The sequence below is a fragment of the Melopsittacus undulatus genome, chromosome 4 (assembly GCF_012275295.1).
Source record: "Melopsittacus undulatus isolate bMelUnd1 chromosome 4, bMelUnd1.mat.Z, whole genome shotgun sequence".
Classification (NCBI taxonomy): domain Eukaryota; kingdom Metazoa; phylum Chordata; class Aves; order Psittaciformes; family Psittaculidae; genus Melopsittacus; species Melopsittacus undulatus.
The window spans coordinates 49,852,920-49,876,661 of NC_047530.1; the positions used below are offsets into that span (position 1 = coordinate 49,852,920).

At 37.6% G+C, this 23,742-nt stretch overlaps 1 protein-coding gene across 3 annotated transcripts in view; it reads left to right on the plus strand.

Moving 5' to 3' along the window:
• AP2A2 (adaptor related protein complex 2 subunit alpha 2) overlaps window positions 1-23,742 on the plus strand; it is a 46,577-nt gene that overhangs the window by 11,873 nt on the left and 10,962 nt on the right. For 2 of the 3 annotated variants that reach the window (XM_034061640.1, XM_031049030.2), the window contains exons 2-14: window positions 1,906-1,974; window positions 11,486-11,628; window positions 12,145-12,338; window positions 14,727-14,856; window positions 15,282-15,383; window positions 16,129-16,237; window positions 16,727-16,877; window positions 17,326-17,494; window positions 18,630-18,767; window positions 19,934-20,116; window positions 21,256-21,353; window positions 21,531-21,762; window positions 22,532-22,705. In XM_034061640.1, the coding sequence (XP_033917531.1) occupies window positions 1,906-1,974; window positions 11,486-11,628; window positions 12,145-12,338; window positions 14,727-14,856; window positions 15,282-15,383; window positions 16,129-16,237; window positions 16,727-16,877; window positions 17,326-17,494; window positions 18,630-18,767; window positions 19,934-20,116; window positions 21,256-21,353; window positions 21,531-21,762; window positions 22,532-22,705 (1,892 nt within the window). The remainder of the gene's footprint in view (window positions 1-1,905; window positions 1,975-11,485; window positions 11,629-12,144; window positions 12,339-14,726; window positions 14,857-15,281; window positions 15,384-16,128; window positions 16,238-16,726; window positions 16,878-17,325; window positions 17,495-18,629; window positions 18,768-19,933; window positions 20,117-21,255; window positions 21,354-21,530; window positions 21,763-22,531; window positions 22,706-23,742) is intronic. The other variant, XM_031049031.2, reaches the window with a different exon arrangement.

Below are 23,742 nucleotides of genomic sequence, written 5' to 3' on the forward strand. Positions count from 1 at the left end.
GTGATACATTAGTAAACACTGGTTAAACTTTTGTGATGCTAACAGATGCATCTTATAAGCGTAGGAAGGTGTATATACTATGATTTCTGGCCTTGTCATTGTAGACGTTATTTGGAGTTTCTAGGTCAAATAAAACTGGTCACATCTGTTTTATCTGAAAACGAAGATGTGTGCAGATAGCAACTACAATTTATGTTTCAGAACAGGTTTGTGAATTACTGAGGTTTGAAAAAGCAGTAAGTGGATGAGTTGGTACATATGAGTAGTTTTTCAGGATTGGGTATGGGTTGAGCAGTGCCCCTTATGAAACAGTGTTGTAGAATGGGAAAAATTCCATTTTAAGGCAGTCTGTAGATATTTTGTTAAAATGACAAGGCAAACAAAAGTAGTTGCTTCTTATTTGGGCTAACTTGTTTCCATTTGTACAGTGTGCTAGTCTTGCTGCATGTCTGTACTCTTGAGGCCATTGTTACAAGCATATTAATATAAACAATTTTTCTGCATTTTTTGTAAGAATTTGTTTTGGAAGTGCAAAACTTCAGTTTCTTTTTGGGTCTAAATCACAAAATTACAAAATCTGGTTTAATTTGGCTTTAATTTGGCATGGGTTCCTTTATACTTTGAATACTTTGTTACTAATCTACCCTGAGGCTCCTCTTTCCTTGAGTGACTTCATCTTTCATCTGGCCTGCTCAGATTATCTTTGGAATGTGGTAAAGGGGTGATCAACAGTCACTGAGTGATACAGGAGTTTGGACATGCAAATGTAGTAGGAGGAGGTTTAAATGCTGAGAGTTGTTGCTTTGCTTATGTGCAAAGGGTGAGATTGGAAGTACTTTGGAATGCCGGTCCTGATATGCCTTTGGCTTTTCTCATTGCCAAATATATGCAATGAAGAGTAAAGGAAGCCGTATTTTTCTGCTGGTAGTTGTTGATGTTTTGGAAACTGCTTGAAAGTTTGAGAAGGTACAGGACTGAATTTGCAACATGACTAGATGGCCAGTTCTGCACTGCTGAAGTGGACTTTGTTTGCTTCAAGCAATTGAGTACACTGCCTGAATAGGTTATTTTACCTCCCCATGCTCATTTATGTAGGAGATAATGGAACCAGATCTCTAGAGTCCCTGTCACCATAAACTAAAGTGATGAAGAATAAGATGGTTTGGTTTTGAACAATGCAAATATTACTTAAATAAGCTTGCACTATCAAAATTTAAACTGCAGCTTGTTTGTCCAAATATCGAATTTAAATTGGCACTAGAAATCCTGATACCTGTTCTTGGAATCAAAAGTTGTTATGAAATATAGACTGTGCTGGGAAGTCTAAGGTAATAATAATTTATATTGCCTAATAAAATGTGAATTTAAAATATTTCTGTTTTTTTTCAAGTGACTTTCATGGGGCATATTGAAAGTCTGAACTTTTGTATTTATCCTTCTGAGGTTTTTCAAGTCTGAGCTACTTGTAGATTTACTGCTTTTCATCTTCTGTGTCTGCTAAGGATTCTTTTAAAGCCATTGAACTGAATGAGCATTCAATAGAGAAACAGTACATCGGTTTGTCATTAAGGTGAGGAATAGAACAAGCTGTTATAGAAAAACTGAAGTTTTTGAAAGCTAGTAATAAAGGCATCTTGCTTTAATTGTATGCAGCTTGTACTATCTAAAGTGTGCAAAGCTTCCTGAAACAGGGAGATCCTTTTAGCTTCTCAAATTCCACTGTAAAGTGGTGCTGAAGTTACCTCTGTGATGTTTGCCTCCATCCAATCCTAATACTGGAAAGGAGGAGTAGTAATTCCTCCTGATGTTTGTATGTTTACACAGCATGGTTGGGCATAAAGAAGCTTAAGGTGTCCAAGGGTTGTCCAGAGCATTCTATTTTGACATGTGTTGTTTTGATTTCAGGCAAAAGTAAAGAAGCAGAGATAAAGAGAATAAATAAAGAACTAGCAAACATTCGGTCAAAATTTAAAGGTAAGTGACTTGATGATACTAACCTATATGTGTTTCTTTGCATGACATTCTTCTATGTTTTTTCTTTTGCTCTTACATGTTTAGAAATTTATTTTTTTTGTCAGCTGCTGATGCAAGCAAAATGCTAGAGCAGGCTGTTAGAGTGACTATTGAAATATTCTCTTAACTACAAAACTTCCTGATAGTCCTGTGAGTCTTGGCCATAACAGAAAACTCTCTCATGTATCAAAGAATTGAGCTACTGTTCATAAACTTTCTAATGCTTTGCTTCCTAACCATGTGACTTTTCAGCCTGTTTTCTTCCAGAAGACTATGAACTAGTTGGAAGAAACATGGGTGGATGTGGTTATTTCCAGTAAACGAGAATCGTTTTTAAACTTCTCCCCATCCCCCACCTGTGTGCCTTTAGGGAAGTAATGGATTAGGCTGTCTTCTAGCAGAATTAAGATAAAAACAAGTGGTTGCTGAAGCCATACATCTTGACCACTCCCATAAGCAACAGTAATACAAATTACTCAAATAAAACAAGGCATGTGCAGTGTCTGATTCTGTCCTCATGCGTTCTAAGAGACAGCAATTCACTTTTAAACAACACTTGATAAAACTCATGCTGTAACTATATTCAAATTGTGTATGTGACCTCAATTTTTAAGGATTCTGAGGGGCAGTTGATGCTTTTGAATGGAGTTCTACCAGTACTGGCTGTGGCTAACATGGTGTTTAAATAGATATGGGGCTGTGTGTGTAGCTAGATAAGGTATTGCAGTGTGAAGGCTGTATATGTGACTTCAGAATTGCTGTATTTGGATTAAACCTGTTTACCTTAGTTATCTATCCTGACTTAGACAAGCATATCTATTTGGAATACTCAAAGTGTCACAAAGCAAGCAGTATATCTCTTAAAGGCATATAAAGACCTGCAAGAACTTGAGTGTCAACAGCAGCTTGAAAGAGAAAATGTGACCGTGGTGCAAGACACTCACAAGTATAAGAATTTCTTATAAATTAGAAGCTATTGCATGCCTCTGCTAATATTTTTCTCTTAGAAATTTCAGCGTACTTTATCCAGGCTGGTAACTTAAGTTGTACAGTAACTGAGGAAACTTTAATGGCTATTTTTCTACAGTAAATAGGAAAAGGAACTTTCATTTAGTCACCTCCCTGTGCTGTCACATTGTTTTCCAGTTCCTTTTAATTCTAAAGCTTCTAATACTGATGTTGATCTTATTTTTGCCAAAAGTAGCAGGCTTTGCATAGTCGTTCTACAAACTCTTCTCCATCACCCAATTCACGTCTAAAACTTGAGTCCCTTTTCCAGACAGAGACCTGCAGATACTGCCTTCATTTACTAAATGTGAGCAACTAGCACATAGTTCAAGGCACTATAAACCTGCATGCAAGAGTGACAGCCATTTTTCTGTATGTTCAAAGTGGATTGCCTACTAAATTTAAGCATAAAATTTAAGCATTTAAGCATAAAATTATATCTTTTAAATAAAGCAGTTTAATCTCCAAACAAGAGCTATACCAGGCAACTGAACCATATCCTTCAGATAAATAGACTGAGTTTATTTGGAAACTGTTTAAGAAGATTTTGTACACTTAAAGTTATTCAAAGTTTTATGTTACTGTGCCATTTAACTAATTTCATTAAGTTAACTTAATCTGAAGGATACAGCCACAAAGACTGCTTGTTTTCTCTTGGTGTTAGCAAAACTGCTTCCTGTCAGATAGCAGCATTATTAGTTATCAGATGCTGCTGAAATTAATCTCTGCACCTAAATTCTCAATTATTTAGCCAAGACTGCATTTTCTAGAAAGCAGCATATTGCTTTCCCTTTAAATATATTAAGTATTCCACCTATGCCCTTTTGTCATCAAAAACTAGAACTATCTGGAAACCTTGCTGCAGTCATGCTAACACAGAAATGTAGTTTTTTCAGCACCTTAACTTCAGGCTACTGCTGTTGTTTTGTGTTGGGTGTTTTGTTTTGTTGGTTTTGCTTGTTTTTGTTTGGGGTTTTTGTTTGTTGGTTTTGGTTGTGTTTCTTTTTTTAAATCTTGATTTAGTTGATGGGCAAGCTTTAGTTTGTTTGCAAAACCTAAACCATTTTTCACTCATGAAACTGGAAGCTTTCCTCAGGCTAAGTCTTCAAATTGCAGTGAAGGTCTGAAAACTAAAGGCATACCAAATGAAGGTTATTGAGGCTTCTGCAGAGCCTCACTACCTACTGCATATTCCAGTGTGCTCGAAGCATGAAGGAGGTTCTGTCAGACCCACTCACCTCACTGCTAAACGTGTTATAAAGGAATGCAATAAGGAATTGCAGAAAAGTTCATAATGGTTAATGTTGTTTCACTACTGACTTGTAGAGATGCAGTCTAGTTCTTACTGTTTGGCTGTGATCAAATCTGATTAAGTAAGATACTAGCCCAGCTCCTTATGTTTGCATCTGACAAGTGAAGCTATAATCTGCAAGCTCAAACAGGGAAGCTTGATTCAAACTTCTCTTCCATATGAAATCTAAGGATTCTACTAAAAATCATAGCTTGCATTTGTTGAGTAACACAAACTCCATTTGGTTCCATCCACATGCACTGACCTGCATACTTCTGTAAACCTGTGAGTGTGAAAGAAGTGAATTTGAATTGTTTGGGTACCACAGCAATCAATGTGGACTTTAAAATTAATTCTAATAATAATAATAATAATGACTTCTGAGTGCACTTTCTGGTAAAGTGCAGTAAGTCCTGTGTGGGGAGATGACAGAATGAATACTGACACAATTCAATGTTTTGTCAACAATCTGCTGTCATGAGTCTTGCACTTTGAAGAGTCTATGAAGGTGAGTTCAGAAGGTTGCGAATTATCACCTCTAGTGAAAGGCTGACTAACACAATAGAGCTAGTCTTCGCTGTTCTTTTCTGTAAATGTCTCTATAAAAGCATCAATATAAGCCACTGTATTAAGAAACTTCTAGAAGACTTGGCAGTAATTAAGCTCTAAGCAAACTGAATTCTGTCAAAAAAGCATCCTCTGGTTAACAGAGGTAGTTTGTGTTTAACTTAATCTGTGTTTAATCTTGTATAGTACAAGAGCTGCTGATAGTGCAGTTCATAAACTTACTCAGTTCTGTTCTTCAGGTTTGTAAGGTATTTTGTGGCTCTAGTACAAAGATAGTTAAAAGTATATACACAGTAAATCCTCTGTACGTCATAGTTAGTTGTGATGTTGGGAACAACTGATTGTAGGAAAGTTGGCTGTGTAGAATCATGAATTGACAATGATAGGAGAGTAGAGGTACTTTCAGCAAAGTAGTGCAGTAACTTTAGTCTGCGTACCTTGTGTAGCATCCTTTAAGCAGAGTTTAAGTAGTGTTGAATAAATACCACTGCCTGCTCATACAGTGGCTTTATTATGACTAAAGCTTCCTGTAAGCTGATTTTCACTATGGCTACATCATTATTGAATTTGTATGGGTTTTAAGTGAAAAATTTTGCTTAATTGAAGACATTAACTTGGTGTAGCCTAAATTAAAATTGGACATAAGTATTACAGTTTAGAAGAAGCTGAGTTTGAAAAACTTGTTATGTATCTGGTTGAGGCGTTGAGAATGCGAGGAGAAGATAGCTGTATATCTTTCTGCTGCAGGAGTTTTGCATGGGCTTTGTGCTGTGTGGTTCTCTCTTGCAGAAGTGCCTTGTAAAAACAAACACACCTTCATAATGCATTTTATTCTTGGTGTAAGTGGACATCATTTGGTTGAATCCAGTTTCTTTTTATGTATCTCTGACTTCTAAAAATATTTTGGATTAAAATAGCTTTAAAATAGTTTGGATTAAGACAAATGTATGTCTGTGAACTTAAGATGGAGTCCCTTGCTAAATAATTATGGGGAGAACTGTTGCCCTGGGTTAATCACCTGACCAGAGATATGGCTGTTGGACCAGCTGCATTGCCATAACCAAAGAAAAGTCTGACTGTAAGAAGCAATGCTGACAGTAGTGCCTCTTGGCACAGATGCTTTCTTGTTTAAGACTAGCATAAGAGACTGGTATACCACATATCCTTTACAGTCTTCAGCATACTCCTGTTGCAGTATCCAGACCCTGACCCATGTGGCTTACAGGTGGTATTCTTGCACTGTTACAGAGGGAGGCTAAGTGTATTTCTACTTTTGTTCTATCATGCAAGTAGCTGGCAAGCCTGTTACCCAACTTACGTGTGGGTAACCTGCTATTTAAAATCCCCTTGTACTTAACAGGCTTTGATGAGGCTGCACATCCCTGGAAAAGTCATACTTCTCCTGAACTAATGGAATGTACACCATGGCTTTGGGTTCTGATCTGGCTTCTGTGCTCCAAGCTCAGAAGGAATCTAGAATCTCTGTACTTAAGGTGACTTTGTCTCTTGTTTCAGCATGAGGAAGCACTGTTGCTGAGGTCAGTGTGTCTTTGATGGTTGCTTTAAATGCTTCTGCATTAACTGAGATAAGATGCATGTAGCAGAGAGAAACTACATCAGTGTGATAAAGCAGAAGTTGTAGGAATCGTGTGGAGAAATACTGTTGCTTTTGTTTTACATGTTTGTACTGTAGGCTGATTTTGCTCCCATGCTTGAGCTAAACTAAAAGTCTGGCTGCCGAAGTAGTAATTGCTTTGTGAATTAGTGGAAAAAATACCTGGTTTGTGTTTGATCTCTTAGTCACAAATTCAGCTCTAAAGAAACTGACCACAAATCTGCAAGCTGTTTTTGCAGTCAAAGGAACTGTTCTCTGCTTGACTTAGGCTTGTTCGTTTTTTTTCCATCTGGCATTAGGTTTTAGTTTTGTTCTGATTGGTTAATAAGGTTTCTGTTGCAAGAGTGGCTGCTAAATTTCAGACATGCTGGTGTATCTTAGCTTTGGCTTGTGCAGATGTGCTCCAATATCAGTTGATAATTTCTGCTTCCCCCTCCTTTTTTTTTTTGTTTGTGGGATTTGGGTTGTTTTGTTGGGGGGGTTGTTTGTTGTTGGCTGGGTTTTGTTCTGGTTTTCTTTTTTTGGGGGGTAGGGGGTTGTTTTGTTTTTTGATTTGGCTTTTTTGGCTTTGTACTTCAGCTCACTTACTCTCCCAAATTCAAGCAAGTCTTCTCTGTTATCCCAAACTGCATAGTAACCCTTTGCAGGAAATTCAAGATGAGCCTCTGAATTTTTAAGCAGAAGCTGTGCTACAGTACACAAGTTTCCTGGCAGGCTGTGAAAGTGTAGCTTTGGGTCTGGTTAGTCACACTGTCTTCTGATCATTTAAGAGACATGAAGACAATTGGAGAGCAAAATAATAAAGTGTCTTCACTAACAAAGTGAATTGTTGGAGGTAAAAAACAGGCTTCAGGTATCACCTGAGTTGTAGGTCAGCTCTAGTAATACTCTGTTCTGGTGGTACTAGTATGGTAACTAAACACTACCTTATGTATTTGTATGGGTTGTCTGCCACAAATATTCTGCCCTTTAGAGAGCTGGATTGTTACTCTTACAGAAAGACAAGGCTTGTCTCAAAGTTTAGATACATTAATAAAAAGCAACTTCCTTTTTCTAATCCTCTAAGCTAATAGTAGACCTTCTGATACACTATAGCACTGGGTTGCTGTCAACTGCATGAATATAAGCCAGTGTCAACCTAGGAAGGAAGCAAGGACACTGAATGTGAAGAAACACATAAGGGTGTTGTCCGCTCTGCTTTGCATAAGCCATTACTGCAGTTTTAAAAGCTAAGATTGTCTTGTCTCTAAGTTAGTAATCAACCACCTGGATGCTATTATCAGGCTTCTTTACCCTGTATGCCCCCCTGCCTGGTGAACTTCCTACAGGACTAAACCATCTTCTGTTCCTGTCTTGCTGGTGGCAGGCTCTGTAACTGCAGCAGGGTAGTTTTTAGATATACTGAATTAGATTCAAAGCAGGTGCTATTTTTTAACCAGTGTTCCAAATTAATGATAGAAAGTGCTGCCTGGGAATCAGATGGTCTCATAATACCTTTGTGCCTTATTTCTTCCTTTTTGGAAAGCTGCATAAAAGAGATCCATGAACAAGGAAAAATAAAACTTCCCTGTTGAAATAGTAAAGAAGTGCTGCACAGAAATATGGAAGTAGTAATTCTTAATACTATTTGGTGATTGGCTGTTACTAATTTCTTTCTTAGAAAAAAAGACTAATAAACTTTCCAGGGAAAACAAGTAACCTTTGAAATGCCCACTGGGCTCAAAACCTGCTGACATGTGTTCTGAACCCTTCCTGTTTCTGCTGACTTGATTTGCAATACTTGCAAATGTTCCCGAGAGCATTCAAAAATGAGCTGAGTTAAAAGAAATTATTGTGTGTTGAAAGTAAAGATAACAGGACATTTGAATTTTCCTTCTGCTCCTGTTTGGATGTTTGCTTGAGGCTCAAGGAAGCTGTACTGTTTTAACACTTAAGCAATGAGACTTGTTACTAATGTTAAAAATAGAACTTTTATAGCACTTTGTAAATGCTACAAGGGAGGGAGAGGAATTGAATAGTTAAATTTGAAATTTCATTAAGAATCTGAATCAAAAATTCTTCAAAACACAGCTGGAATTAGACAAGTATGCAGAGACCTTTGACTGCAGTGCTTTTTTTCCCCTCAAATTGCTCAGCTAATTAAATAATACAACATTGTGGGTTTGTAAATATTTTTTTTTAAATTGGTCTAGTAACTGTTACTTTGCTTAGTTTGTAAGTTTGCCTGTTACTGAGATTTGCCTTCAATTCTGCATACAAGGGACAGAAGCTACTGGAAGCAGTTGGTGAACTTAACCATCTTAATAGTAAGTGTTTCAGGTCCTGATTTTACAGTATTGTTCTCTGATAGCACATGGTGAAGAAAGAAGTTCAAGATCAGAAATGCTTCAAATACCCCAAGATCCAAGGACCTTGCTAATCTGAGCTCTTAAAATACTAGTTTCTTGGAAGGATGTAATCCTTTAAATAGCTGGGTCATAAACCTGAAAAAAGGAATTGCCAAACCATGACAAACACTTACTTGTTAAAGTGGTTCAGAGTATACATACTTTCATCTGCTTATGATCTTCATTAAGCTATTGTGTTTCAGTATTCTATATTCGCCTCTTCCCTTCTGGTATCACACAGTCAACACCAGAGTCCTTTGAAAAAATGAGAAAATAGGATTTATACTTGTGACTTGTGTATTGCTGATGGATTGTACCCTAACAGGCAATTCACATGCCTAGTAGAGCAAATGGCCCTTGATTTGTTTGCCAACTCAGCAGGAAAATACCTTATGGCAGCAAAACGTAAATGTGACTAGGAAAGAGCATGTTTTTGGACAGCTTTCTGCAGAGCCGGCTGTTGTCAGAGGATCTTGACCGGACCTAATATAGCAGGATTTTGCTGTCATGAGTAGCTTCCGTAACACTGCTTCATGTATCTGAGTAAAATGTGACATGTATTGGCTTTTGTGGTACTGGAAGACCTGAAGGCAGCTTTTCTTTGTGTGTATTTTTTTTTTGTTTGGTGTGTCTCTAAAGACTCAGAGATTTCAAAGGTATTGTTGTCCATATTAAAATCGTAGTTGTGTGCTTAAATTAATTTTCTCAGTTGGAATAAAGCTAAATAAAAGGAATTTCTAGAGTCAAAATAATAAAGAAACCTTCCACCCCTCCCCCTAAAAAAGCATAGTTGCAGCCTGTAGGCATAGCCTTTTATCATTATCTACTTTAGTGTGCCAATATGCTTTTTCTTGGTTCACTAACATTACATGGCTTCACATGTTGATGGTAGTGTTCATTCCTTCACAAGCTGTAAGTTATTTTTTTTCTTTTTGTCTGGTTTTTTTTTTGGTGTGTGTGTTTTGGTGGGGGTTTTTTCTGTTTTTTTTGTTTGTTTGTTTGTTCGTTTTTAATACAATCAGTGAATGTCCTATAAAGTTCATGGGAGCTGTAGACAGGTCCATGAGGCATGGGAAATATAACTTCTCTAGCAGAGGATGAGAAGGTAGAAACTTGTATACTGTTAAGACTATTATATATTTATCTGCCTGTTATATAAATCTGAAGTAAAGTGCAGCTCGGAGCTTTTTTTTGTAAGGGTAGTGAGTTACGGATATCTTATTTAAGCTTTACTTTATACAGGGCTAGTCTGGCAGAACATGACCGTCACTGAGGAATACACACTGATGTGACAGACTAGTTATTCTGGGCCCAGCATGCCCAGGCTTAAGGAGCTTATATATCCTTTTGGGCAGTAACATCTATCAAGGTCATTTTATCCTGACTGAATTCTCTAGTATTCAGGCTTGCCTGATTTAGTGGATACTCCTTCATCTCCTGATCTGGTGTAGAATGTTCTGTGGAAAGTGTATGTTTACATACTGTTCTTCGGGAAAAGAAGTAGTTTGTGTGATGAGCTGTAAGCTGTCATACAGATACTGTTCCAGATACTGTTCCATGTAGCTTTTACAAGCTTCTAAAATACAGCAAAACTGCAACATAAGGCAAAACCTGTTTAGGGTGCATTTTTCTTCTAAAACTTAAACACTTACGAATACTTTCATTTTATAAAGGCTACAAAGCTCTAATGGTAATCTCATTTCACGTATTGTTTTCAAGGGTTTGGAATTTGCTCTATCATTTTGTCCTAAAAAGACTCGTTCTTTTTATTTTGTGGTGTTACGGAGTCTCTACTGTGATGTACTTCAGGAAGTGTGTTAAGACCTTTTACTGTGATAAGGATTTGATAACTGGTTTAACAAGAGATCATGTATAGAAGACCTATAGCTGATCTACAGAAACAGGATAATCAAATATGCATGTACTGTCTCAGCAAGAAAATACTTTAAGGACATAGCAGGATAATTCAGGGACTAGATACTATTATTTCTTGACTGTCCTTTAGAGTATAGATAATAGTAAATGCAATTGACATGAAAGTCTTTGGATTTTATTTTTCCCTGTAAATGAATTTCACATTTAGATAAATATTTAAAGTCGTATCATGTGAATGTCATGTTTATTCAGTGACAGCTCAGTGTTGAGTTATGTATGCATGTTCCTGTCCTGGACCACCAGGAAGAGCCACAAGCTGCCTGACTTCTATGACTGGGAATAATTTTTTTAAACCCCAGTTGCATGATTCCCTAACATCTGTTGGTTTATGATAGCTTTTTTTATGTGTTTAGTACAAAATAATGTAGAGGCTTATAGTCCCTTAAGTCAGAAATTAGTGGATATATGTAGCATTTTGCTCACCGTTGAGTGAATAATAATTGAAATAATATATTTAAAATTTGTGGAATTCAAGTACTGCAATAGCTGAACCCTCATTTTGTCCCTTTTCTGAATGGTGATAAACGGTGAATCAAATGTCAATCTTAATTATTAGGTACAACTGTAAGTCTTGTTACTGTAAGATATGATGAGGTACCTCAGTGGAACTAGAGGGGTGGATATAGGAACAACATAGGTTCAATTGCTCTTTGTTTCCTTGCTTTCCAGGTGACAAGGCTCTAGATGGTTACAGTAAGAAAAAATATGTCTGCAAACTACTTTTCATCTTTCTCCTGGGGCATGACATTGACTTTGGTCACATGGAGGCTGTAAACCTGCTCAGTTCTAATAGATACACAGAGAAACAAATTGTGAGTAACTTGGTCTCCATAAAAGATAAGCTGTTCTAATATCCTGCCTCAGCTGTATAGTCAGCAAATGATTTGGCTTCATTCCCTCCCACCCTTCCTTAAAGCCTTCATTTGGATCCAGCAGTGATTCTGAAATGTAAACATCATTGTGTGCACAGGGAATCTTGTACTAATTGTAAAAACTAAAATGTGTACTCTGCTTAAATTATTGCTCTTGTTAAGAAACTGCCTTGAGCTTTGCATTAATAGGTAAGCAACCTTCTCTTTAGATCTTACTAGGTAAGGTTGAAATGCTGAAATATATTGATGAAACACTTAAAAACTAATAAATTAGGGTAACAACTAAACTTTATTTTTGCTTACCTCATTTAATCTTTTTAGCTTTTTGTCTACTATGTATTTCAGCCCATGTCGTTAGTATTGAAGCAGAACTCTATGTCTCAAAAAATAACTTGTGGCCTTCATGGAAAACATAATTTGTCAGCTAAAGTATTTTCACTTTCTACTGAATCACAGGGCTATCTCTTCATCTCGGTGCTGGTGAACTCGAACAGTGAGCTGATTCGCTTAATAAACAACGCGATCAAGAACGATCTGGCCAGCCGCAACCCCACCTTCATGGGGCTTGCTCTGCATTGTATTGCTAATGTGGGTAGCCGGGAGATGGCGGAAGCTTTTGCTGGAGAAATTCCAAAAATCCTTGTAGCTGGGTAGGTATGACTAATACAACAGCAGTAAACCTTAGCAACAGCATTGCACCAGCTTAGAATCTATGCTTAGACTTACACAGCCCTGGGTTTGCAGTGCAAATACAATTCCCAGTAACTCAGATACTTTGATATATTTGAGCATGGAGTTACTTGTATAAATGTACAAGTACAACAGGGAAATTAGGACTATGTTGGTATCTTGAATAGGGTTTTACTAGCTTTGTTGTGATCTGGTTTTTGTTCTGTGTAAATGTGTGTGGTGAACACCCTGAAATGTGTATGTTTTAATTTCCTTATCTCCTGTTGGAAAAAAGAAACAAATGAACCTAAATACATGTTTGCACTACAAATTGTTATAAACTGAATCTCTTATTTAAATAGTCCTGACTTCATAAGGAATTTGAGAATATTCTCTATAGTGTGAGCTTTCTTGCTTCCTCTACTGGTCATATAAACGGCAATTCCTGTAAATGGCAGATAGTCACCACCAGCTTTTTAACTTTACCTTTGTATATCTAGAAGTGTCTTAGAGATCTGGCAAATATCTGGAACTGAAGTTAAGTAAATCTAAAATGAAACTTGTGATTGATTGTAGGGCTAGTTTACTTTGAAGTGTAAATGACCAAGTGCAAACATTGCATTTAAACTCACGTATGGATATGAAATGAGTATGCATGGATCTTGTTTTATAACTAATGCCTTATGCAGCATATTACCTTTTTATATTAGTATGAGAACTCAATACTCTAAATGTCAAGTACTGGAGCTTACACGTGTTGGAAATGTGACTGCTTGTGCCACACCATTTCTGACTGTGTGATGTGCACTGTCTGAGTTGGTGACAAGGGGAAGGATATAACTTGATACGTAGCTGTGGCAAAAGTCTTAAAAAATCTGTTGGAACTCTTGAAGTAGTATCTTTATAATACCACACTTGAACACTGTTACTGTTTGGAGAGCTGTTTGGGCCAGAAAGAGAAGAATAAGGAGTTAGCACCTGATGTTCAGTGAGTGGAAAAAATAGGTGGAATTACAGGGTAGATTTTTCCCCTTCACAAATATGTAATTCGGCATGTAAGGGTGCATGTTCAGAGATGGTATGTTCTGAGGCCCTGACAGGATTGTTGCTGTCCTGTCCTGCCCTTGCCAGGTGCCATTCTCTATGTAGCATAGGGAAGAAGACACTGTGATGATGAGTCATGGATTTTGATCAGATTACCTTTAAAAGGTTATGAAAATTTCACTTAGGGTCGTCAGTCACAGAAAGAGCACAGCACCTTCAGTGCAGACTTGTTTAAACTTTGAGATGTGTTTATGTTCTGAGATGAGTTTGCAGGGCCTCATTTCTTCTGCATTTCTAAGAGAATATAGGTGAAATGTGTATGTGTACCTATCATGTCTAAGTGACCTGTCCATAATGAGCACTGAAGTTACATTTGTAACTTTAGTGTTGCTCCCTTAGCTTTTTTATAAGTTGTAGGGAGGGAGTAGGCAGGGAGAGGAAGAATAGATTTGTATTTTGGTTTGCTTGTTGGTTTGGGTTTTTTTTATGTGTGAGGTTTTTTGTTGCGTGTTTTTGGTATGTTTTTTTTTGGTTGGTTGCTTTTTTTTAACTAAGGTACAATTTGATTTCATGGAAAATTGATAAATTCATAAGGAATAAGTGGACTGAACCCCTACCATGGATGTAGAGGTTTCTGAACTTTTAACCAAGATTGTACAGCATAAACTCTCAATTCTGGCACTCTGTAAACTTTTAGCCATTGCTTGTACAACATATAAAATGCTTAGTTGACTCCCTTTGTGAAAGGGAGTTCATTGAACTAGAGTAGTAGCTCCTACAGGAGTCTATTTTTGTGCCAGCAGCATGGATGGCAAGGTGAATAGATTTGTGGGTTGCATGCTTGGTGGTAGCTGACTGATTTGGCTGTTGAGTAGTTTATTATTTGTATCTGATATGCAGGACCTGTTAGGAGATCCATTTTTTTGTTGCATGCATGGTAGAGTGTACCTTAACTGTTTGAGTCCATTTGGAAGAAGCTTGATCTTGTGGTTAGATGACCTTGTGTGCATGTAATATATTGCATAAATAGTAGATTCATAAATGACTTTCAAATCTGATAAAAAGATGTGAAACATCACTCTTAAGTTGCAAAGAATCATTATAGAGGCTACTAGACAAGTAATGGTTGAAAACTTGGCTACTTAAATTTACCAGTCAAAATTAAGAACATCATAGTAAGAATTTAGTGATCTTCTCTGTTAGCTTCTGTTGAAAAGATTCACTACTTAGCTAGAACGTAGTCAGTGCAAAGATTAACATAATACTAGCCTACAGGCATTGCTGTGATTTCATCACTCTTTTAAATCCACATTCATGTTGTGCAGAGATACTATGGACAGTGTAAAGCAGAGTGCTGCCTTATGCTTGCTGCGTTTGTATAGAACTTCTCCTGACCTTGTCCCCATGGGAGACTGGACGTCTAGAGTGGTACATCTCCTCAATGACCAGCACTTGGTAAATCAGCTTCCTTATGCTTCTTGGGTCTACTATGTAGAGAATGATGTTACTTCTGCTGTGAAATACATAGTTAATTTATTTCTTCTTGAATCTTTCAAGCAAGTGGGTTGCTGTTTTCTTCAGGGGAAGGAAATGGGAGCTGTTGTCCTTTTTTAGTTGCTGTGTGTATTAAAGTCTTTTAACTTTTTTTTTTTTCTTGGAAGTATAAGAATGATATGCACAACTCATTTTACTCTGACTGTAAACAAAATAGCCAAATAAAGGGCTTTTTAATATGGGGCTTTGCTATGGGGAGGAGCTTTGTTTTGTTGTATATTAAAAAAAACTTGAAGTGAAAGGTGTTAATGGGCAGTATCTTAAACTGTTACGAAATTGAAGGTATTACATTGTTGGTTTGTTGTTTTTTGGTTCTTTTTTTCTAGGGTGTGGTTACTGCAGCTACAAGTTTGATCACCACTTTGGCACAAAAGAACCCAGAAGAGTTTAAAACTTCAGTCTCCTTGGCAGTATCTAGATTAAGCAGAGTGAGTCCAATGATAACCGTGATAATACTTCATGGTCTCTTAATTTACTTGGCTTTCTAGGTCAGATTAGTTTAGTGTACCGTTAATAGTGAAGATGATTCAGTTTCAGTTCATTCAGCTAACCTTTTTAACACTTTGCTTAACAGGGCAGAAAACTGTATTAGCTTGGCCAAACTTTGTTGGTAAAAAAGGAGGAAAAAAAAAACCTGTGAAGGGGGATACCCCAACAGAAACCTAGTCCAATCTTATCACATGTCACTACACATATAAACTGCTTCTGTGAAAACTATCTGTGCTTTGTTCTGCAGTATAAATATTACTAAAGGTATTGGCCCTTCTGCTTTAGTTCAGTTTGTCATGGTCTTGTGCTAGAATTCCAAGTTCACCAACAGCAGTCAACTAGAACACTTCATTCAGGGTTTCTGTTGGCTGCCTCTGTGAATTGCTGGACCAAAGAAAATCAAGCTTCCAATTAAATGTTCTGGTATTACAAGATGGTCATCCTCATTCTTAAGAAAAGCAAGTATGCTTTTAGGAAGACACTTAGACTGTATCTGTAAAACTGAATTTCTGTTGCTAGGGAACCTGATGGTTTAGTCATAGTATGACAACTTGCACCTAATTAAATGAATTAAACATCGCTATTGGGGTAAATCTGTAAGAAGGTAACCTACAGTGTTCTTTAGGTTCTTTTCATGATAGAGCATCACTTCAGTACCTGATGTCCTGTCTGCTTATTTTACAGATTGTAACTTCTGCATCTACAGATCTTCAGGACTATACATACTACTTTGTTCCTGCTCCTTGGTTATCTGTGAAACTTCTGAGGCTGTTACAGTGTTACCCACCTCCAGGTAATGGAGTGGTCATAACTGTGGTCATCTCTCTTTATGCAGTACACTATCTCCAACGAGCTGCTGTTCTAGAGTTACCGTAACTTGGAGCACAAGCACATTGTGTTAAGGCAGGGGTACTGAAGTCTGTGCTGTTGAGTGTTTCAGATTGTTTAAATTCAACAACAGTATTCAAAAGGCCACATAACTTAGAGCAGAGTGTCATACCAGTATGCATCTCACAAACCAGTTGCAACTGCCATTTTAAATATTCTTCAATATTATCAACTATATTAAAGTGTTGAATTGTATTACAGTGCAGATCGTGTTTTGGCTTTTATTTTCAACTGTGGCGTAGAATTCTTTTGCCAACTGTGTACTGGGGGAGGGTGAACTGTTTTTAATGTATCAGAACACTTCAGTTTACTCAGATTTAGGAAGTGGAAGGCCTAAGGTAGCAATTAGGGTGCTGAGCAAAATGAAGTTGTCCAACGGCTTGTTCTTCTCCAGAAGACCCTGCGGTACGTGGTCGTCTAACAGAATGCCTGGAAACTATTCTTAACAAAGCGCAGGAGCCACCAAAGTCAAAAAAAGTACAACACTCAAATGCGAAGAATGCTGTGCTGTTTGAGGCAATAAGCTTAATTATACATCATGACAGGTGAGCTATGAGAACACTTTTGAGAGAATTTTTTAAGTGAAAAGCTGTGGTTTTGTCTTGAACACTAAGTAGAATTTTACTGGGGGAGAAGGGAGGGAGAGCAGAAAGTGGAGTTGCTTGCTAGATTGGAACACAACCCCAGCAATGGAGTTGAGCAGTATTAATGAATTGTGTTGCTGTTGGCATATTTTTTTATCACTTTGTTTCTTGCTGCCTTTTTTTTGGGGTTTTTTTTTTTTTGGTTGGTTGATTTTGTATTGACCCCACCACTCTAATCTAACAGATTATTTGCTCACAGTGTCTGATTTTTTCCTTTCACCAGCAGGGCATTCTAGCAGACACCTTCAGGCATTTTAAGAAATTTCCACTGCAGAAATCATATTCTGTGTTTGGATGTTCTCAAACCTATTGCTTTTAACCCTTTCACTTTCTCTCCTGTTCTGTGCAGTGAGCCAAATCTACTAGTCCGTGCCTGTAACCAGCTAGGTCAGTTCTTGCAGCACCGAGAAACTAATTTGCGTTACCTAGCACTGGAAAGCATGTGCACGCTTGCCAGCTCTGAATTCTCACATGAGGCTGTGAAAACACACATAGAAACAGTTATCAATGCATTGAAGGTAAATATTTAAGTGTGCAGTCTGTTTTGAGTGTTGTCTTCTCCGCTGCCTCAATGCCCTCTCTCCTACTTCCCCAAGTCCCTCATCCCCAATTAGTACTTGTGGGCCATATGAGTTATTCTCAGAAGTCTGCTCTAGGTTTTTTTTTCCCTTAATCCTGCAAAATCTTGCTGTGCTCCTAATGATAGAGGTCAGCTTTGGTTTATTTCTGCAGCTTGTTGGTATATCTGATACTTGTGGCTGTTGTAACACTTTGATATGTCCTGAAGCTGTAGACTGAAGAGGAATAAGTCTTTCAAAATGTGGAATTTCAAAGTGGAGAATGCTGGGAAGACTGTTATATTTCTGTCTTCCTGGTATCGGAAACTATTCCTTCACTGCAATAGCTTATGGAAAGAGGCAGAGCATATCAACTTCCACTGCAGGATCAGAAAGTCAAGAAAACAGATACATTCTCAGGCCATGTTTCTATAAATAAGCAGAAGTCAAAAGAGGAAAACTGATTTGTATGTAAACTTATTTGCACACTTCAGTGTTCACATCTGTTTTCTTCCAAGCACATTCTGTAGCATATTATTTTTGTCTGACTTCAAAAGTCAAAGAAATCTAGCTGAGCTTCTGTTGATACAAGGCAAGCAAGCACTGAACATGCAGGTAGCTGGTTGTTCATTGGCTTGTTGACAGCTTGACATTTTTTGCCATTTATTAGTGTATTTATGGCCAGTGGTCCCAGTTATCCAGTGCAGAGTGGACCAAAAACTCATTCACCCTAGTTAGTGTTATAGTGGAGTCATCTGTGCAAACTCCCCCATCCTTTCAGCACTTGTGCAGATCTGAATATGTGTACTATAGAAACGAAACCTGATGATTTAAATTTTGTAATATTATCTAAAACTGGGAAGCTGTCTGAGTCTCCAGTGACCTCCTTCTAGGTGACTGAAAGTGAGAATACCATAAGAAACTTAAAGCTTATGTGAAGGGTATATCCCAAGTTCATTCTGTGTCTGAAAGATTATGAAAATGCATTTGTCTTCAGTTTAACTGTGGATTGTAGTAAGTTTCATTTCCTCAGTAAGACGCATGAGCTTTCCAAATAAAGATGAAATAATCTTGACTTGCTGTGTGTCTTTTTCAGACTGAAAGAGACGTAAGTGTACGACAAAGAGCTGTAGATCTACTGTACGCAATGTGTGACCGAAGCAATGCCCAACAGATTGTGGCTGAAATGCTGAATTACTTGGAGACTGCTGATTATTCCATTAGAGAAGAAATTGTGAGAGATATCTATCTCCTTATTCTTTCGTATCTGTCTTTGGCATCATAAGTATCATTTATTGATTGGGATGCTGGATAGCCTGTGATAGATGTTCTTTTTCATGGTGGTTTAAAAAAGACAAAACCAAACCCAAACAAAACCCAATCCTATAAATTTGTAGTCAACAACAATGTATATTCTTCATACAGGTCAAACTAATGTCATGAGGGAACCCTTGGAAACTAGTAATTTTAAAAACTAATCTTTGTCTCAGAGCATTGTATATAAAAGTAATTTTATCAATTCTTGAGTAAATGTAATCTCTAGATCTGAGGGTTGTGTTACTTTACTCAACTGCTTAATATCTTCAAATAGTATGATAAATACTTGTAGATAGAACTTCATACTGTGTATGCTGTGAGAGCATTCTCTCAGTCTAAGGATCCCCTAACACAATAAGCTGTCGTGCCTCTCTCAGCTGATTATATCTCCTCCTTTCCAGCAGGCAAAAAAAAATGCAAATCTTGAAATACTTAGCAACCTTCCTAGAATGGTAGCCAAAACTGTACTTATGGTAATACTTAGCTTAGGTGCTGAAGTTTCCTTATTGGAGAAGTTAACATAGAATGCAGTGTTAGTTGATTTATCTGTTTATTTGCTGTCTTGTTGATATTGGCAATCTACCCTGACTTGGCCGATAATGAGAATTTTGTTCTGTTCATTTACTACTCTTAAGGAAATAGGTCTCTAAATACAGCTGATAAATTATGTGGAGGTTTCTTCCTATGCTGATCGTTTGCTATAGGGTACAGAAATCTTAGTATGACCTGAAAGCCAGCTGTATTTTTGGTGACTGATTTGTGTCTGCTAGCTTGTGTTTCCATTTTTTTGTGGGTTTTTTTTTGTTGGGGAGGAGGGGGGGGGCAGGGAGGTGGGAGGGTTGGTGCTTTTCTAGAAAACAAAAGGTGTTCAATGAATTGTTTAGATGCAACACACTCAAATGCATATAGGGAAGGCATTATGTACCTGGCAACTGGTATGTTCTAGCACAGTATTTCAATGTTTTATTTCACCTTCACTATGGGAGCAATTGAGGTGTATTATGGTGTATATGAAAGTTTATTTTGATATACAGCTTATAGTAGAAGCTAGTCCACCTTCTTTATTCTCTTATATGTGCCCAGGTTCTGAAAGTTGCAATTCTAGCTGAGAAGTATGCAGTGGATTATACCTGGTATGTGGATACAATCTTGAATCTGATTCGCATTGCTGGTGACTATGTCAGTGAAGAAGTGTGGTATCGAGTTATTCAGATTGTCATCAACAGAGATGATGTTCAAGGGTATGCAGCAAAGACTGTTTTTGAGGTGAGAATAACTGTTTTCAATTTACTTTCAAAATGAGGTAGGAATTAAATAGTGTCATCTAGCAGGTGTGTGTGCTTCCCTGTGTTTGGGAGGGGTAAAAATATGATCCTGAATATTGCAACAAAGTACTGCTGAAGCATCCTGTAAAACTAGCATCATTGATTTTTCAGAGCGAGAGGCCACATTAAGTTAATGAGAAGCTTCTCTGGCTGAAGTGATACCAATACACCTAGTACTGTTCTGGTCTTGGTGAGGAACGGCAGGTTAGGTTGTGCTGGATTTGTTTTCTACTTTGGTGGATGGCACTGAATGAAAGGCTTAGTAAGGAAATTGCTATACCTGGAAAACTACTGAAATGTAGTAAAAATAGAAGCATTTTATAGGGCAGCTTTTTTTTTTATTTTTGTGGGGGTTTCTTATTTTGCTGGTTCTTTTGGTTTGTGGGTTTGGTTTTTTTGTGGCTTTTTTTTTTGTTGTTTTTCTGCTGTTGTTTGTTTGGGGTTTTTTTGTTGTCGTTATGTTTTTTTTTCCCCTTTGCATTTTCTGCATGCAGGAGTCCAAAACACTCAAAATAACTAACTAGGTCTTTCTGGAAGCATATACCCATTCCTTCTGTTCAGGATCTGATAAAACTGGAATTTGAACTATTAAAGGAGAATACTTTCAAATGTCTGGCCTTGTTGCTCTAATTTCATTTGGAGTCTTTATATGAGCTTTCCACTTCTATTTCCCTTCCTGAATGTTTAAGCTGACTTTCAGAACTCATTCTTGCGATGTGTTTCTTAATATTCAATAAAGACAGTATTTTTATCTTGGACAACTTCAGCACATTCTTGCAAGGTTTATATGAAGTATGTTAACATCCTTCTGACACCCCTAAAGATGTGAAGGAAACAAGCAGCTGCATCTATCCTCAGAAGTCCACGATGTTGCTAAATGGGCCTAAGAGCCATTACTTGAGCAAGTTATACTTACGTTAGAGAGTCTTTATAAGGTTGTGCCACCTATTGTGCTCCGTAGTGCCTAGACCTATGGTCTGTTCTTACAGGTAAGCAGAGTAGGCAACTGGACATGGAAGTGACAGAAAAGATCTTTTTTTGATACATTACAGGTCAATGACTACTAATATGTTCTTATAGGCTCTTCAAGCTCCAGCATGCCATGAGAACCTTGTAAAAGTAGGTGGCTACATATTGGGAGAATTTGGAAATCTGATAGCAGGTGATCCAAGATCAAGGTAAAACACCTTCTAAAATACTGACTTGAAGTAGTAACGCTTTTGGTAAAGAATCTTGATGTCTATTTAGTATTAATAAAGGCCACTTCATAAATTATTCAGGTCTTGCTAGTAATGTATTAAGAACTATCATGTCTTCATAAACTGAACAAATTATTTTTCTTCCCATCTTTTAAGTCCCCTCATCCAGTTCAACCTGCTACATTCCAAGTTTCATCTGTGTAGTGTTCCTACCCGAGCTCTGCTTCTGTCTACCTACATCAAGTTTGTGAACCTGTTTCCAGAAATCAAAACTACGATTCAAGATGTATTGCGCAGTGACAGTCAGCTGAAGAATGCTGATGTTGAGCTCCAACAGAGAGCTGTTGAGTATTTGAGGCTCAGTACTATTGCCAGTACTGACATATTGGTAAGTATAGAGATTTCTTTTTTTTTTATGCGGACCTCTGTAGCTGTGTCTTCTCTTAACAAGTAAACTTCAGCAAACCTCACTTGATTGCTCAGAAATCTTAACACAGGATGCTTTTAGTCTACCAATTCAGCTGCAGTCATCCATTAATTTAGAGCTAAAACCAAAGTTGTTATTGCTTTAGGTAGGACAAATGACTGTTAAAGCACGCCAGTCTTGAGCGTGGAAGCCAGTGAAAGCCAGCATGGTGCAGGGGCCTGCAGTTTTCAGATAGCAGACGGGTTTGTACTTTGTTTTGAGGACTTGATGGTGGGCAAGAAACTTGTCTCTAGAAGTTCAGTAGTTCTTGGGTTTGGCCAGAGCATGGCATGCTCAGTCTTGATAACTAGTAAAAGTGTAGGTCTCACTAGGTCCTTGGATTATCTGTGGTTTCGGTCCAGGTCTGCTTGACTTAAGAACCATTAGGTCTGCTATGATCTAATTTTTTTATTTTGTATTTTTTGTTTAATAGCACTGTAACAGGGAAGTAATATGTTCCTGCTCTCATAAGCAACTGCTCCGGGAGGACTTTAGAAAGTTTCAATATTTATTTATGTACTAAAAGCAAGTCTAATTTGTCATTGTAAATAAACTGCATAGGCATTTTCTGTGTGGGTAATTACTGCTGCTTTTGCCTCATGCAGCCTATAAGGGTGTATGTCTTCAAAGATGAAGAAGCTGCTTTGGCTTTTCCTGTAAGTTCAACTGACATGCTTTTTTCTGTGATAAGGCTACAGTGCTGGAAGAAATGCCTCCTTTTCCAGAGAGGGAATCTTCTATTTTGGCTAAACTTAAGAAGAAGAAAGGCCCAGGCACGGTTACTGACCTGGAAGAGATCAAAAAGGAGAGGAGCTCTGATATGAATGGAAGCGCTGAACCTGCTTCTGTCAATGCCAGTGCTGTTGTGAGTTTAAAAGCTGTTCTTTCATGAATTTAGACACTGTGCAAGTAAGAAAAGAATGGTTTCCTTAAAGTGGCTTTTTGGGGGTTTAAAACTTATCACCTCAAATTTAAGACTATGGGTGTTCACTGTAAAGTAGCAGGGGGAACATACAACTGCTTCCCCCCCCCCTGCTTCCTTGGATACAGTTTTCCTTTGAGAGTCTTCTCTAAATGGGGACAAACTGCAGCAAAATAACCCAACATTTTATGTTGTTACTTTGAAAAAATATTGCTGTAAGCTTAGAAATGGGAATTTCTTTGCTGATGAAATTGCAGCTAGGGTGAGATGATAAAGTTAACATACTTAAAAGGAGTAAGTTGAATTTGAAACTGTCAGCTTTGTCAAACATGGTAGATATCTTGCATCTTGTTTTGGATTGTTTTTGCTAGAAGCACGCAACGCTTGACAATGTGGATGTCTTAAACCCAATGTAATGTTGTTACTGTTTATTTGACAGTACGGTTTGAGTTCAGTTTTGGTAGGTAAGGCCAGGTTTGTTTCTTCTTAGTTAAAGTTTTTAATTTTATTGTCAATTAAAGCTGGTAGAGTGAGTTGTTCCCATAATGTAATACTTTGTTTTAATGACTAGCATAACTTATAATTACATTTGAGATGTAGTAGTAGATAACCTAAGAGGAGGAAATACTGTAGCACACTCCCTGCCCAGTTTGTTAAAGCATAATCCTTTAACTCTTAGTCACTGCAGTATGTAAGAGTAGGTGTTCCAAGTGCAATATCTCTGAGTAGACAGAAATACTTTTCCAGCAGAAAAGATGCCAAACTTTCTTCACATGCCAAATTGACTGAGGTGCCTGGCAGTTAAAATTGTGTTATGCTTTGAGCTTCATTTCATGGGTTGCAGCCGTGTAAGAGACTCTGTTTTTGCCTTCACCAGTGGCTTTGGTGTGACCCATCTTAAGTGCCAAAAATATCTTCCAAACTGGAGCTCTAGCTGTTTGTTCTCAGTAGTTCTTACCAATTGGCTTCTGAAGGGGTTT